Here is a 15,014-nt window from a genome sequence, read left to right as displayed (position 1 = left end):
GAAATGAATCCAATAGTAAATCCAAAGCGGACAAAATTGATATGTTACACATGAATGTCAAAAAATTTACTAACATGGAAATACAGCTTTTGCAGAACCCTTGCAAACAATGCAACAAATTCACGTAAAAGGTAAAATGACATATCGAATTTGTCCGCTTTCAATGATCTAATGGATGCCGTGCACAGAACCGCGATATCTTTTCTTGATGCAGAGCTGTGAATTTTTAAACCTCGTGCTTCCATTTTTTTAAACTTACGAATTTTCGAAAATTCTTTGAATAAAATTCAGGCCCGAAATCAAAATTCCGCTTCCAACAGTCACTAGAATTTAACTTTCTCTCTCAAATGCAACAAATTTCATTAAAATCGGTCTAGGTGTTATCTCAGAAAAGCGTTTTTTTAGCTCGGGCCCAACTCCGATGCGGCCTATTCAAATACATGTGAAACGCAAAAAACACTTTTCTGAGATAACACCTGGACCGATTCTAATGAAATTTGTTGCATTTGAGAGAGATAGTTAAATTCTAGTGACTGTTGGAAGCAGAATTTCGATTTAAGGCCTGAATTTTGTTAGAAGATTTTAGAAATTAGAAAAGTTCGAGAAATCTAGACGCACGAAGTTTACAGATTAATAGCTCTGCATCAAGAAGAGATATTGCGGTCCTGTAAACGGCATCTATTAGAAAATTCCAAGCGGACAAATTTTATATGTGAATTCATATGTTACGTGAACTTGTTACGTCGTGTACAAATGTTATGGGAAAGCGCTATTTCCATATTACTGAATTGTTCTAAATTAATGTGAAACATAAATTTTGTCCTCTTTAAATGGGCTATCATATGCAATTCACAGAATTGTGATATCAATTTTCCTTGTTGAGTTACATAGTTGTAAACTTGATAGTTTCCACTTGTGAAAATTTTCTACTTTTGCCAATTTTAATATAAAATTAAGGATCTAAATCAAAAATTCGAAACAGCAGTCACTAGACTAAGTTCTTCTTTTAAATGCAACAAACCTAGCCAAATTTGGTGCAGTGGTTGCCGAGAAAAACAAATTCTCCTTTTACAAGTATTTAGATAGCAGCCCCCGGAGCAAAAACTGCCTCTTAGGCGCAGTTGACAGAATTGTTATATTGTTTCGTATTGCTGAGTTGCAGAGTTGTAACTGCAAGCTTACGATTTCTGACAATTTGTATAAAAATATCGACAGCCTAAATAAAAGATCCGCTTACAACAGTCACTAGATTTTCTGTTATTGCAATAGCAATTACATGGATACTCCAGGCGCATTTCTGCCGTCGCCATCATGTGCCGCATAAAGTCCAATGTCGATAAAATCGTGGTCGCACGCCGTGTGCTGTATGTGCGAGTGGAAACATGCGAAGATAAGCCGGCGAACGCGGCTCAATCTCGCGTGTGCGAGCGAGCAAGGCGGGCCGGAAGCGCGCCCTCTCCGGTCACGTGCGAGGCACGGGAGTGAGGCCAGGGTCGGGCAGCGTTCTTCTACGGCGACTGCTGATTATGGCGTGGCCGTGCGGCCGCCGTATCTTGTTGTTAAAACGTGTATTAAAATAACCATAAAAAGTTTCCTCCCCCAGGAAGTGGGTCCCACAGGGCGGGGAAAGGGAGAAAGGAGGAGGTCAGGTCAGATATTATTTACCATCTTCGAGTCTTGTGGAAATTGTGGTATTGACAGGAATATGAGGCGCTGGCTGTCGTGGGGGCCAGTGGGAAGGCGCCAGGCGTCCAAATCCTGAGGCCTCAGAGTAGGCGGGAGGGTGGCTATCGCTCTTCTACGGGGCTCGGCGAAAGCCGAGAATACCCAGAGTATATATGTTGCTGATTCAGCGGCTGGTTCCCCGGAGAGGAACGGCAAGTGGATGATTGCCAGGTCTGGAATGGCATCCTGGCGCGGCGGGCTGGTGTCACTGCTGGTGTCACTGTCATATGCGACGTGGTCAAAGTGCGCGTGCGCGCCCGCGCGGGCCTCATCGTCAAAGCGATCTGCTATGTTTGCAGAGTGTGCGTAGTGCCGGTAGCTTCGTATGCACTGTGCTTTCGACGCTTCGTTCGCGTTGAAGCGAAAGATCAACGAAGGTCAATTCGTTCGTTGCTGCTGCCGCAATTCCTCCCTCCAGCGTTTTGACAGCAAGTTTCCGCTGTTTTGGGGCGAGATGTGTTCATGTTTACCTGTGCGCGCGGGACACCGTGCTTGTTAATTTAGTTCAAGCACATTGGCGGGCTAGTTGGATTGAATCCATGATAGAATGTGCAAGCGTGACTGAACTAGGACATAGAAACAGACACACAAGGACAGCGCTGTCTCTGTGTGTCGGCTCTGTGTGTCTATTTCTACGTCCTCGTTCAGTCGCGCGTACATACTATATAATTCATTTAGTTAGTAAGCGAATGGTTACGAGTTTATATGGCCGACAAAACTACTATTCTTACTTCGTATAACTACCTATAGTTGCTATCGCAGCCGGTACCCCACCTTTCGGGCGAAACTACGACTTTTTTCTTAATATATCACATTTGTCCACTTCGGATGTTCTGACAAAAACAATTTTCAAAAGTGCAATATTTAGTTTTGGTGCACAGTTAAGGATTCGTAAACTTCGTGCTTTTTTATTTTTTTCGAACTTACCAATGTTTTAAACTTCTTTTAAGAAGTTCTTGTTTCAAATCAAGATTGCGCTTCCAACAGACACTACAATTTAACTTGCTCTGTTAAATGCAACAAATTTCATTATAATCGGGCCTGTGGTTATCTCATAAAAGCATTTCTGCGTTTTGCATGTATTTAAATAGGTGCCATCTGAGTTGGGACCGAGCTAAAGCTTCCTCTTAAGAGGGCGGGCACCTGGTTAGAAACCCTCGTGCGCCACCTAATGTCAGCAAAGCTGCCAGATTCGAGACCCTCGCTTTGAGTGAACGAGAAAAAGAGAAACAGATGAGCCCGATTTTTGTTCACTATACGACCACACGAAACCAACAGGCAATGAAGCCAAAGAAAGCATTGGGGTAACTGACTGTGGTTGAACTGAAAATGTAGAAGGCAATGATGAAAACGGGAAACTAAAGTGGACAAAAATGTCGCTGGTGGGAGACGATCGAACCCACAACATCCGCATTAGGCATGCATTGCACTTCGAATTGTGCTACTGCGACGGCCACCAATGCGTCTACTATCTTGGGTAGCCTTTATGAGGTCTGGCAGCCTTGATGCTATTAGGTAGCACACGAGGGTTTTATATTATTAGCAACATTATGGAATTTATTTGGTTTATAGGCGCCATTTCCATTGTTGAATTAGGTAGATCCTATAGTAAACGCTTTTGGGGCAATTTTGCCCCAAAAGTACAAGTTGTACAATAAACGAATGAAAAGCGAGAACCACATTGTTTTTATTGCGACAGCGATTATATGGACATTGCAGGCGCAGTCTTGTCGTCGCCGTCGCCGTGATGTTCTGTGTATAAAGTCCAAGGGCGTTAACACCGTCGCCGCGCGTCGCACGCTGTAGGGGCGAGTGAAAGCACGAGACGACGATCGCGGCTCAATATCGGGCGCGAAAGGGGGAATGCGGGGAGGAAACGCTCCGTCTTCCGTCGCGTGAAAGGCCCCAGGTGGAGGGGAGGGAAGGGGCTGGTGTCTTACTCCGGCAGCAACTGCGCATACCGCAGCCGTGCGCGCCTTATCCTGAAAGCGATCTGCATCGGGCGCTGTGTTATGTACGACGGGGGCTCGTACCTTCGTGCGTGCAGCGTTCTCGCCGCTCAGTTTGCGTTGAAGCATTACACAGCACGAAAGTCACTTCGCTCGCTGCTGCTGCCGCGCTTCCTCACGCCAGCGTTTTGACAACGAGTGTCCGCGGTCATCGAGTGTGATGTGTCCACGTCTGTCTGTGCGCACTGACACCATGCTCGTTAATTTGGATAGTAAGCGAACGTTTGCAAGTTTATACGGCTGATGAAACTACTAACTTTATTTCGTACAACTCTTTTTGCATTTGCTATCACCATACATGGCTCGCATTTCGGTCGAAACTGCGACTTTTTGTCATATTCATTAAACCATGAAATAATGTCACGTTTACCATTCATTATCATGCCATCCCCACCATACTAAACCTCTTACCGTCCTCGCTGTCTTGCTGTCAAACACACACTCACGTCACATACACAATTTCTCGCTTTACACAAACACGCTAGTCCATTTGGCAGCGCTTTCCAGAACCCCAACGATGTTGTATAGGCTAGGCTGCCTACAAAATGCTTTGAATAACATAAATTCCCACAGTGCGTGGAGCGGAATATATATATATATATATATATATATATATATATATATATATATATATATATATATATATATATATATATATATATCCTTACTTTTCGTCCAATATTAAGTTGCTGCTGACAACTAAGTTGTCTGTCGCTCCTGCTTCAGCGTGCTTTACATTTTGTCATGATGATGATGTTTTTGACTCTTGCAATCAAATTCTTTCTGCTTGTTCCTTCTGTTGTTGCTTATGGTGGGTTTCGGTACCTACCTTCCACTTACATCAGAGAGTATGTATAGACGTGGTGATACCAGAGTCCTGGAAGTGCCTCGTAGACAATTATATAAATTTAAATACTGCGCCTGCTTTGTTAACCCCACCGAAACAAACAAAAACGTGCTATCACAGTCGTTCCTGATTCTTCCTTTCTTGATTCTCAACCTTGCAGTACGCCCTGGTCGTTTTCACCTGAAAGAAAATGGTAGGCGACGTTAGCAAGTTCGCGTACTCCTCTCTGGAGTTTATACGAACATCTCGTCTTGTCCCACCTTGCGTGCTATATTGACACGTGTACTTGCTTATCTCTCTCCGGTCACCGCTTTTCACCGGCTAACAAATGTTAAACGTCATCGCTCGGCGCAGGACGCGCCTGCACGTATCGGAAGCTTCTAGAATGTTATCGATTGTTTTATCCGCTGCCTATTGTCGCAGAATGTGATTGTGTGTGCGACGCGAATTGTGTAGCACTTTTTGGAAGACACGCGGGCACGAGCGATTACTCTGGAGCCGTCGACGACGCATGTAAAAAAGCCGACGTACTTGACTCGCCGAATTTCGACGAACGCCGAATGTGTTCGCCGCTATCGTTGTGCTCCCGAGTGTAAGCTGATTTCTGGGCACAGGTTAGCCGAATAAAGATTTAGTTTCGTTAGTCACAGTTTTTGCTACTGTGCTTTTCACCGTCACTACAACGTGACAATATGACAACGAGCACCAGACACTGATGAGAGCCATATGTGCAGCCGGGAGCTATTCTGTACACTGCGTTCTCGACGTTTTATACTTTTCAGAACGCAAATGTAGCAGGCAGAAAGCATGGCATTGCCATCTCTTCCAGACTGTAGATGACAATAGACCAGCTGACCAGTGGAATTATGACGCTGGTACGGTCTTCGTATTTAGAGACACTCTCAACGCACTCACTCACTCACTCACTCACTCACTCACTCACTCACTCACTCACTCACTCACTCACTCACTCACTCACTCACTACCCGCCGTGGTTGCTCAGTGGCTATGGTGTTGGGCTGCTGAGCACGAGGTCGCGGGATCGAATCCCGGCCTCGGCGGCCGCATTTCGATGGCGGCGCAATGCGAAAACACTTGTGTACTTAGATTCAGGTGCATGTTAAAGAACCCCAGGTGGTCGAAATTTCCGGAGTCCTCCACTACGGCGTGCCTCATAATCAGAAAGTGGTTTTGGCACGTAAAACCCCGTAAGAAAAACAAAGAAACAAGAAACTCACTCACTCACTCACTCACTCACTCATTTGGGATGGTTGGCTCCTTACTTGAGCAGAAAACGGCGCAATGACAGGACGTAAGAAATGGACAGGAATTACAAAGTTGGCTTTAAAAGCCTATGATAGCTTGCGCTGTGAAGAAAAACGAGCATGAGTGATTCAGAAAGCAGGGGCCTGTATGTTACCAGCGAAGAGCTCTTCTCGGGGAGGCTCAAGCCTCGGAACATTTTCGGTGCGTGACTGTCATCGATAGTTCATTCGAAATATGCGAGAAGTATACCGGTGCACCAGACTTGTACACGCTACAGAAAAAAATAACCGATTACCGAAAACAACTACAAAAGAAAGATGTCATAATCAAAGTAAGACAAGCAAGAAAGGTTAAAGCTTGCACATAATTATTTTGAATGTTATATGGATTCGCTGATAACATAACGCAACAGCCACTCAGCATGTGTAACCATACAAAAGCTATGTATAGCAGTACCAAACATTATAAATTAAAAAGAAGACCGTTATAACACAATTACAACACTCTTCGCATTCCAATTCAACTCACAGGAATTATAATAAATAATTAAATTTTGTCAACAAAGTTTATATGCACTATGTGAGTATTTATCAACCAAACCAATGCAAACTAAATATTTTAGGAGCCTCGAGATCGAGATTTGTAAGCTATTAAGACCATGATATGTCTTCGCAAACGGCCAAAGTAAGTGCCCTTATTTTGTTTCGGCACATGGAAATAGATATTGTCATGCCAACTTTGCCGTTTCATGAAAGTCAAGCGCTCTTTTTCTCTACTCACGTTTTTCAAAATATTTATATAGTTTGCTTGAGTGACGTATTATCAGTAAGACTGACATCACCACTAGTGTAACCGCACCGAGTGAATTGATCCGGTCGCATTGGTACGTCGGCTGCAGTACACAATGGAAAAATTTTCATCCTTGACGGCTGTAACGAACGTAAGAGGGTAATTTCTGGGGCTGACTGAATGAAAAACCGTATATCACATGTCTCACCTGATAGACCGGGGAGCGGCTCCTTCTGCCGGCGTCTTTGAAGCGTCCGCCAGCACAGACTGATCGTCCACGTGAGCGTGAAGACGCCGTTTACGATTGCGAGGGCTACGTAGAGGAGGTCGTACGAACCCCCAACGTCCCGCGCGTAGCCTGAGAACGTGATAAGAAGCGCACCAATAACGGCTACTAGTAGGAAACCGCCACCTTCAGTAAATCCATCAAATGTGCCTATTTATCATTTCGCCTATAACACAAGACACGGCAAACTGCAAGGTACGGTACGCCACGGCGCATATACCACGGGGTGTGCGCAGTGCTGACCATTTAACATATTCCGCTGTCAGATTAATAGTTGAGACAAGCGAGACAAGGCTAGAACTGGAACGATCAGTGGATGATGGAACAGATCTGTCAGGGCGTGAACAAAGTTTGGACCAGGTAAATTTTCATTAAATGCTGGGTGGCACTTGTCACTTTCCCGATACAAAAAAGCAGCCTCACAATGTCTGTATCCAGATGTAAACCAGACGCCATTAACGTCTTTCTTAAAAGGGGCAGGAGACCATGCACAGCTGCAAACGCTGTATTATTTGAGCTTTTGCTACTTCGAAGCTGCTTTGAGGCATCAAACTGCAGTCACCTTAGGCGTAACGGCGTTGCATGTTTTTATTGGCATTAGACAAAACAATAGTTTAGCTCCCGTAAGCGAATATTGGTTCTCAAGTTGATCGACATGGCTTACGCTTGGCGTAATGAAGGTGTACTTAAATCGACCATAATTACAAGCTACCCTTAGTGCGCTTTTCACTTTGGGAGCAGGTCTCTAAACTTGTCTTCTGAGAACAGAAGGCTGACTCGCTCACCGATCAAAGGCGGCCGAGCGAGACAAACGATGCCGGCGATGAAGTTTGTGACGCCCAGGCCCAGCGGCAGCGACTGTTGGTCGAACAGGTCGGCTACCACGACGGTGCAGGCGAATATTCGACTTCCCCCTGTGAGCCCGGTGAAGAAGCTGCTCACTAGGAGAACCCAGTACTTCTTGACAAGCACCGTGACTACCAATGAGGCAGCCTGGATAGCGAAGCCGCAGAGTATCAGCGCTTCATGGCTCAGCATCTGTATTGAGTGGAGATGGTGCACAGCAAAGGAGACATTAGGCAGTCGAAGACAAAGGGAGCGCTGAAAGCTTGAAAAAATGCATAAATTCTTGGCTATTTACCCAGCGCATTCTTCATTGTCGCACAGCCTTCACATTACATGCGCTTTGCACTATCGCATCGATGGGTATTTCATGCTCCATGAATACTTTGTTTAGCGCAAAACAACAGACACAAGAAAGACGACCAGGACAAGGCGCTACTCTCAACTGACATCATTTTATTGCGTCACTCCTTTATAGACCGCTCAAACTAGAGGAACATGCGCAGTGAGCACCATGCGGTGGAGCCACCAACATCCGATCCCAAGAGCGCACTCATGCGACAGAATCTAAAAAACCAAATTCAGCGCTGTACAAGGTTAAGGAAGGCACACTAATGAACTGTGACCCCAATGATTGAATGAAGAATGCTTCCGATAACTCTCGGGTGGTGGTGTCACGGCTCTTTTTCAAAATCGTGGTATCACGAAACATGGGTTTGCAATTGCATGTTTTACAATGCTGAGCAAAATGGGAACCTGTGCCTGTTGGTATGGATCGCTCATGTTCTCTAAGGCGCTCGTTAACGCAGCGGCCTGACTGCCCTACATACACTTTGCCACATGACAAGGGAATATTATAAACCACACCGACGCTGCATTCTACAAACTTCACGTGGTTCTTTTCGCAATCAGGTTTTTTACTTGTTTTAGAAATACGGCTGCACAACATTGACAGTTTCTGAGGAGCGGAAAACACTACCGGAATTTGGTATCTAGTGGCGACATTCTTTAGACTGTGAGCCACTCTGTGGGAATACGGCACAACTTCAGGCCTCTTCTTTTGTATGATGCAGTTACTTCTGTGCCGCTTCCCTTTCAGTTTCTGAAGCAATACCTCCGAGACTGACGTCACCACCGCACTTGGGTAACCAGCAGCCTGCAGCCTAGTTAACTGTGCAATGAAACTCATGTTCGCAGAGTGATGACAAGATTTCATTAAGGAAGATTCTAAACACATCAAAGCAATGGCACGTTTCACAGTCTTTGAGTGCGCAGACGCGTAAGGCAAAAGTTCCTTACGTGCACGTGGCAAGTACATCCAACAGGCGTGGCCTGTTTGTAAGAATAGCTGCAAATCTAAAAACTGGAGTTTACCGTCCCTAGATAGCTCATGTGTGAAAGTTAAACCTTTGCCATTGATTCGCACCAACTAGCCCGCCAACGCATTGTGCTGTATTTCATGCTGTCACGTGCAAAATACAGGTACAGTGGCCCACAACTTCTTTGTGCTGTCACATTAACATAAATATTTAGCTCGGCGCTTCTATCTAAAGACACGCGAACGGTCAAATCGCTTTTGTTGGTGACCACTGCACCGGGTTTGATGAAGTGTACTGCATTTGAAAGGAAAAGTTAAACGCTGATGACTGTTGGAAGGAAAGTTTTTATTTAGCCGTCGAGTTTTTAAAAAACAAGAATTTTGAAAAATTTTCACATAAAAAAGGACAATATTACGAACTGTACAACTCTGTAATTCAACAATAAAAACGTTATCGCAATTCTCTGGACTTCACCTAATAAATCTAAAGCGGACAAAATTGATGTATTATACATTCCTCCGAAATATACCGCTAATTTGTTCGCAGGACTTTTGCAAAACCCTTGTAAAAATTGTAGCAAAATCACGTAAGCTACAAATATACACGTATACATACCAAATGTGTCCGCTTTAGAGGCTTAAACGGATACAGTTTACAGAACTGCGGTATCTGTTGTTGGTGCAAAGTTACGGAGTTGTGAACATTGTGCTCGCATCTTTATTAAGCATTTTTGGCAATTATGGTACAGAATTCTGAATTCTGCTTGCTACAATCAGTATAATTTACTTTTCTCTCTCAGATGCACCAAACTTCATCCAAATCGGTTCACTGGTTGTTTGAAAAAAGCATTTCTGCATCTTTCAATGTTTTGAACAGGTGGCATCAGAGTTGGCCACGAACTAAAGCTTCTTTTTAATCGCTACCTATGAAATTGGCTACCTCGGTTGGTACTCGATGTGACAGCAACAAGTGTGCTCAATTAGCGCATTGATCACGACCAGAGTACTTTCTTGCAAGTTCTTGCAAAACATGCCTCGACTGTCTCGTGACGACTTCGCAGAATTCTCGCGAAAATTCGGCGGAAATCGTGCAAGAACGTCGCAATAATTTTCCGAACACGGGACTCGAGTAAGCGCTAAAATTATGCATAATTGAGTACTTCAAAAGTCAAGGTGCCAGCACATGTATAAGGTGGACATAAAAGCGAGAAAGTTAACGGCGCTGTTCATTTTCTGTAGGGGCTTTAAAAAATTGCACTGAAAGAGTACAAATAATAAAACGTTTCAGTGTGCTCGAGTGTCGCACGGCTAACGAAAACCCTTACCATTCAAGCTATAAAAATTTTACCGACGGTTACGATATTCCCCAATGCGATATTTCAGTGCAGCTCCATACGTGAAAGAAGTATGCGTGTCAATATTTTGCATCACGATTACGGTTTACATTAGGAAGAGAATGCCGTGAGTATAGCGTGATCGGTGCGGGCAATCTGTCTCGAGCGGCACACTGCAAACGGAGCGAGGTGTGGCGCGACTGCCTCGCTAATCGGGAGATCGCGAGAGGCAGCGCGTGGGTGACGTGTGGGCGCGATTCACAGCAGCCACCGCAGACATACGTCCTCATGCAGCGCTTTGTTTCCACATAGGGTATCGGTGGACGCGCTCTCCGCATAACTTATCGATAGCGTCATCGGTGAACAGACGACGGCACGCTACTCTGGCGCCATATTGTAGTGGTCGTCGCCGCAGAGCCAGTCTTGCGCGGCTCTACGCTTTTAACGCGATAGCGTTAACGAGCTCGTGTCGCAGAAAAGCCGGTGTCGTCGGCGTCGGCGGCGTTGGCCATGAGCGATAAATCCCAGAAGGCACTTCATAAATAAAAAACATCTTGCAAGATGGGCTGGTGGGAATCGAACCAGGGTCTCCGGAGTGTGAGACGGAGACGCTACCACTCAGCCACGAGTTCGTTCCTTCTAAATGGGACAAAATCGCCTCCAGTGAATGCGGTGTTGCCTTAGAAACGTGCCGTAGAAAGTTATACTGCGGTGTATATTGGTAATTATGACCATGTAACTTACAGAAGTCGCAGTTTCATGAGTAGCGAAGTACGTTTCCGCAAAATTTCTTCTGCGCTCTGCGCACACGCAGAGCCATCTTGCGGCAAACACAGGAGACCCCCTCCTCGCGATGTACGGCGCTGCCCCGACACGTGGCGCGCCACTCGCCCCATGACCGCGTCCGCCTTCATGGCGCGTCGCGGCCCGGCTATCTCTGCCGATCGCAACGTTTGGCTGGCGTAGCGCGTTTGAGTAGGCGGTGCGAACGGGGTGCGATAACGCTATCGCGTTCCACTCTTGAAGGCGAAGCTTAAGCGTCCTCCAATTTTTCTTCTACGTTTCCGCCATACCCTGCTCCTCCGCTTTCCTCCTCGCGCTCTTTTCGCTATTGCCATCTTTCAATCCCCGCTACCAGCGACCCCGGCAGCCATCTTCTGCGACTCCAAGGCGGCGCTGCTCTGCCTGCAGATCCCTTGGGGTTGCGCTGCTCTCTTCAAGATTGACGGCCCTTCAGGGCGCAGGATGCTCACTATCCCTGCATTGGATACCGGCACAAGTGCAATGAAGATTGAAGATAATGCAATCCCGAGCAATGAAGAGGCGGACACTCTTGCAAAAAGTGCCCACCACTCAAGCGTCCCCCTCAGCCCTGCTGTAACGGCTGCAGACTTCTCGAAGCACAGGCTGCGCCGGCACATCATCGCCTGCCACCCGGACAAACGGGTATCTCTGGGTCGGCCTCCATGGCCTCTTCCACAGCACGGCCTCCCATGAAGGGATGCCTCGTTGCTGCTCCGACTGCGAGTTGGCTGCTACTGGACGGCAGCCCGCCGGCACCGCCTTGGGAAAGCCACCTCGCCAGCCTGTGCCTCTTGTGGTGAACCAGAGGCTCTGGAGCACCTCCTGCTGGCCTGCCCTGCTCACCTGCAGCACCGCGGCCGACTTCTGCAGCAGTTTCACCGCCTGGGGCTCCCATGTTCGTGACAGGAAGACATCCTCTTCCCCAGTCGTAATCAGCTACCAGCCTTCCTAAGTGCCGTCGAGTACCTCGACTTGTCGGGGCTCTCGGCGAGACTATACGAAATTTCCACAAAGACGGATAGCCTAACGGCCATCCCACCACCTCAGGCTTCCTGATCCGCCACTACTTCGCTTCTGCTGGGCCACCTCCTATACGGTTTACTTCCAGCCTACTCCTCCGGTCGAACCCACTGGGCCCTTCCGGCCGGGCTTCCGGCCGGGCCGGGACGACCCTTTACCTTTCTCACTCCTACCCTCTCTCTCTTTTAATCCCAACGCCCCTACCCTGCTGGCGCTGAGCCGTGCTCCCGCATGGGTTGCAGAAGATAGTGCTAGCATTTCCTCTTTCCCCACAAGAACTACTTCTCTCTCAACCACCGCTGCGCTCTGTGTTCGCTCTTTCGTCTTTCGCTGTGCTCATTCGCTCGGTTACGCCGAGGACACCAACGGACGCCAACGCGCAACGCAGGAAGGGGCGCTTAAGAGCTGCGCTTTAATATTACTGCGCACGACATTGACTTCAAATTACACCTGCGATGAGAGAAGTGCTAGTTGAAAACGGTATAGCCTGACCACTTGTTGAGGACCGTAATGTCTGAGAAGAAAGTTGGCAGCTATTAAAGTTTACTGTATGCGATGGTCATGTCGTCTCTAGCAGACGTTACCATGTTTACTTGCCACACAACGTCGCCAAACACAGAAAAAGAAAATTTGGAGCACGCTTAAGCTTCGCCTTTGAGAGTGGAACGCGATAAATTTCAAAGATCCCCGACTGCTTGTCACGCTTCCCGGCAACCGCCACTTTCTTGCGGATGCGCGGAGCCGAGCGCGATGGTGCTTTTTTTTTTATATTCAAGTACCCTAAAGGCCATTACGGGCATTACGTAGGGGTGTTACTATAAATCAGTGATAGTTACAGTACACGCATTTAAACAGATAATGCACGTTAAAATAAAAAGAACACAAGCGGAAAACAAGGAAGAAAAAAATGGCTGTGGCTTAGCTAAGGTTAAGCCCAGGATGCGAAGCATACTAGCCTTTATTTTAGTTGTTGAACCACTGTTTAGCCTGGTGAACTGCTGTTGCTTGGCTATATTTGGTTCGGCTAGACGAAAAAACAACTCATGCAGGCGAGCGCACGAGCTGAGACCCGGCTATGTAGCTACGCGGCCGCAAGCGAGCGCACGAGTTGAGCCTCCGCTTTTGCAGCTGTTATGACGTCATATGGTAGCTACGCGGCCGCGCGCGGCGCAGCAAGGAAGAGCGTGGTTGTGCGGCTAGTATGCTTCGCATAAAAAGAACCGTAAGAGCACTCAACGACACATCCTAAACGTTGAAGATACCTATAGCATTAAGATCGGTGTTACACAACATCAACGTTACTTGGTTACTTCATACAAGGAAAATGCTTGCTAAAAAGGTACACATACCAGCAGATACTGCATGAAACAATGAAATAACACAACCATAGAAAATTTTATGCAGTACAAGGAATTCGATGCTAACCTAAGACAAAGCTATTTGCGCAAGGAACATGAAAATATGGTGAGGAAAAATAAGTAAAATAAGAAAAAGGGGCACAAGAACACGGTGATGCCTATAATGAATGAGCAAGAGAATCCTACGTGAGTACCTTAACATAGTGTTTTAGTTTTGCTAGGAAACTTAGAGCGGATACGATTTCACATGGTAACATATTCCAGTGATATACCGCGAGAAAGAGGGTCGAGTGACTCCAGAAGTTAGTGCGCGCAAGAACGGGCTGCACTTGAAATGGATGATCAAGGCGCGGAAAGATGGGCGGGTCTGACGTGGCATGCGCTCACAGACGACCTGCAATGATAAAACTTGTGGAAATGGGAACGAAGTCCTATCACTATTCGATTTTCTAGAGAGGGGAGATTTAGAGATATTTTAATGTTAGTGATGCTAGACGTTCGTGAGTAATTTTTCGTAATGAATTAGCCTGCTTTGTTTTCGACGAACTCGAGCTTGTTTATGAGGTACTACTGATGCGGGTTTCAAATAAAAGACACGTACTCCATTTTCGAACGAACCATTGTCGTGTAGGATAATAATTTAGTTGACTTTTTTGCCGAGCAAAGGTTGCGGCTAATGTAGCCAAGTGTTTTACAGCCTTGGCTACATGTTGCAAGGAACCGAGCGGGCCGCGCCGCTCGGGAAAGGTGTTTGTTTGAGCTTCCGAGTAACAGAATTAGGTTTTTCTTGTGTATTCAAATTAAACTCCGACGCTATCATGTCTGCATGTCGAGTTTAGATCGTACTTCACGATTTGTCTGACGTATTTTCCTTTGAGGAGTTCAATTAGTTCAGTAAGGCCCACGCGGAGGGCCTGTGTGGATGTGATACGGAATTATTTTTCGGCAAGCGGCGTCCGATGCCGGCATCGGTTATTTCGCGACGCGGGACCCTGAACGCTGTCGCGTTAAAGCTTAATTTGTCGCTATTCACCTTTTCAGCGTCGGGGTATTTTGTAGGTAACGCACCTCCTGCGTCGGTTCCTTTTTCTTGGATATTATAAGACGTACACAACGGTGAGCGATCCACTCACAGCAGTCGCAGCCGCGCTGGAACGCAGCAGCGCCATTGCTATACGTTGATGCTGCGCTCGATCCCGGCCGTGGCTGGCTGTTCTTGTTAATGACGGCTACGCCCTTGTAGCTGCGTTCGAGCGCGGAGCGATGCGGCCTGTTCTGCTTCGTTCGATGGATGTTCTTAGTGACGGCCACGGGTGACAGCTCTCACCACACGTAGGCTGCGTTGCTAGGCTCCGTATACACCTGACGACAGCTTTCTGTGGCGGCACGAGCACGCACGCGCGGATCTTGCTACG

General features: G+C 46.7%; 1 protein-coding gene across 1 annotated transcript in view; it reads right to left on the bottom strand.

Annotated features, from left to right (window-relative positions):
- Positions 1-4,355: 4,355 nt before the first annotated feature.
- LOC126542938 (monocarboxylate transporter 13-like) overlaps positions 4,356-15,014 on the bottom strand; it is a 45,041-nt gene continuing 34,382 nt past the window's right edge. Inside the window, exons 6-8 of the mRNA XM_050190056.3 lie at positions 7,708-7,960; positions 6,845-6,994; positions 4,356-4,761 (exon numbers count right to left, since the gene is read on the bottom strand). Coding sequence (XP_050046013.1) covers positions 4,730-4,761; positions 6,845-6,994; positions 7,708-7,960 — 435 coding nt within the window. The 3' untranslated portion in view covers positions 4,356-4,729. The remainder of the gene's footprint in view (positions 4,762-6,844; positions 6,995-7,707; positions 7,961-15,014) is intronic.

The sequence above is a fragment of the Dermacentor andersoni genome, chromosome 2, assembly GCF_023375885.2.
Source record: "Dermacentor andersoni chromosome 2, qqDerAnde1_hic_scaffold, whole genome shotgun sequence".
NCBI classification, from domain to species: domain Eukaryota; kingdom Metazoa; phylum Arthropoda; class Arachnida; order Ixodida; family Ixodidae; genus Dermacentor; species Dermacentor andersoni.
This window is presented reverse-complemented; position numbering and strand designations above follow the sequence as displayed.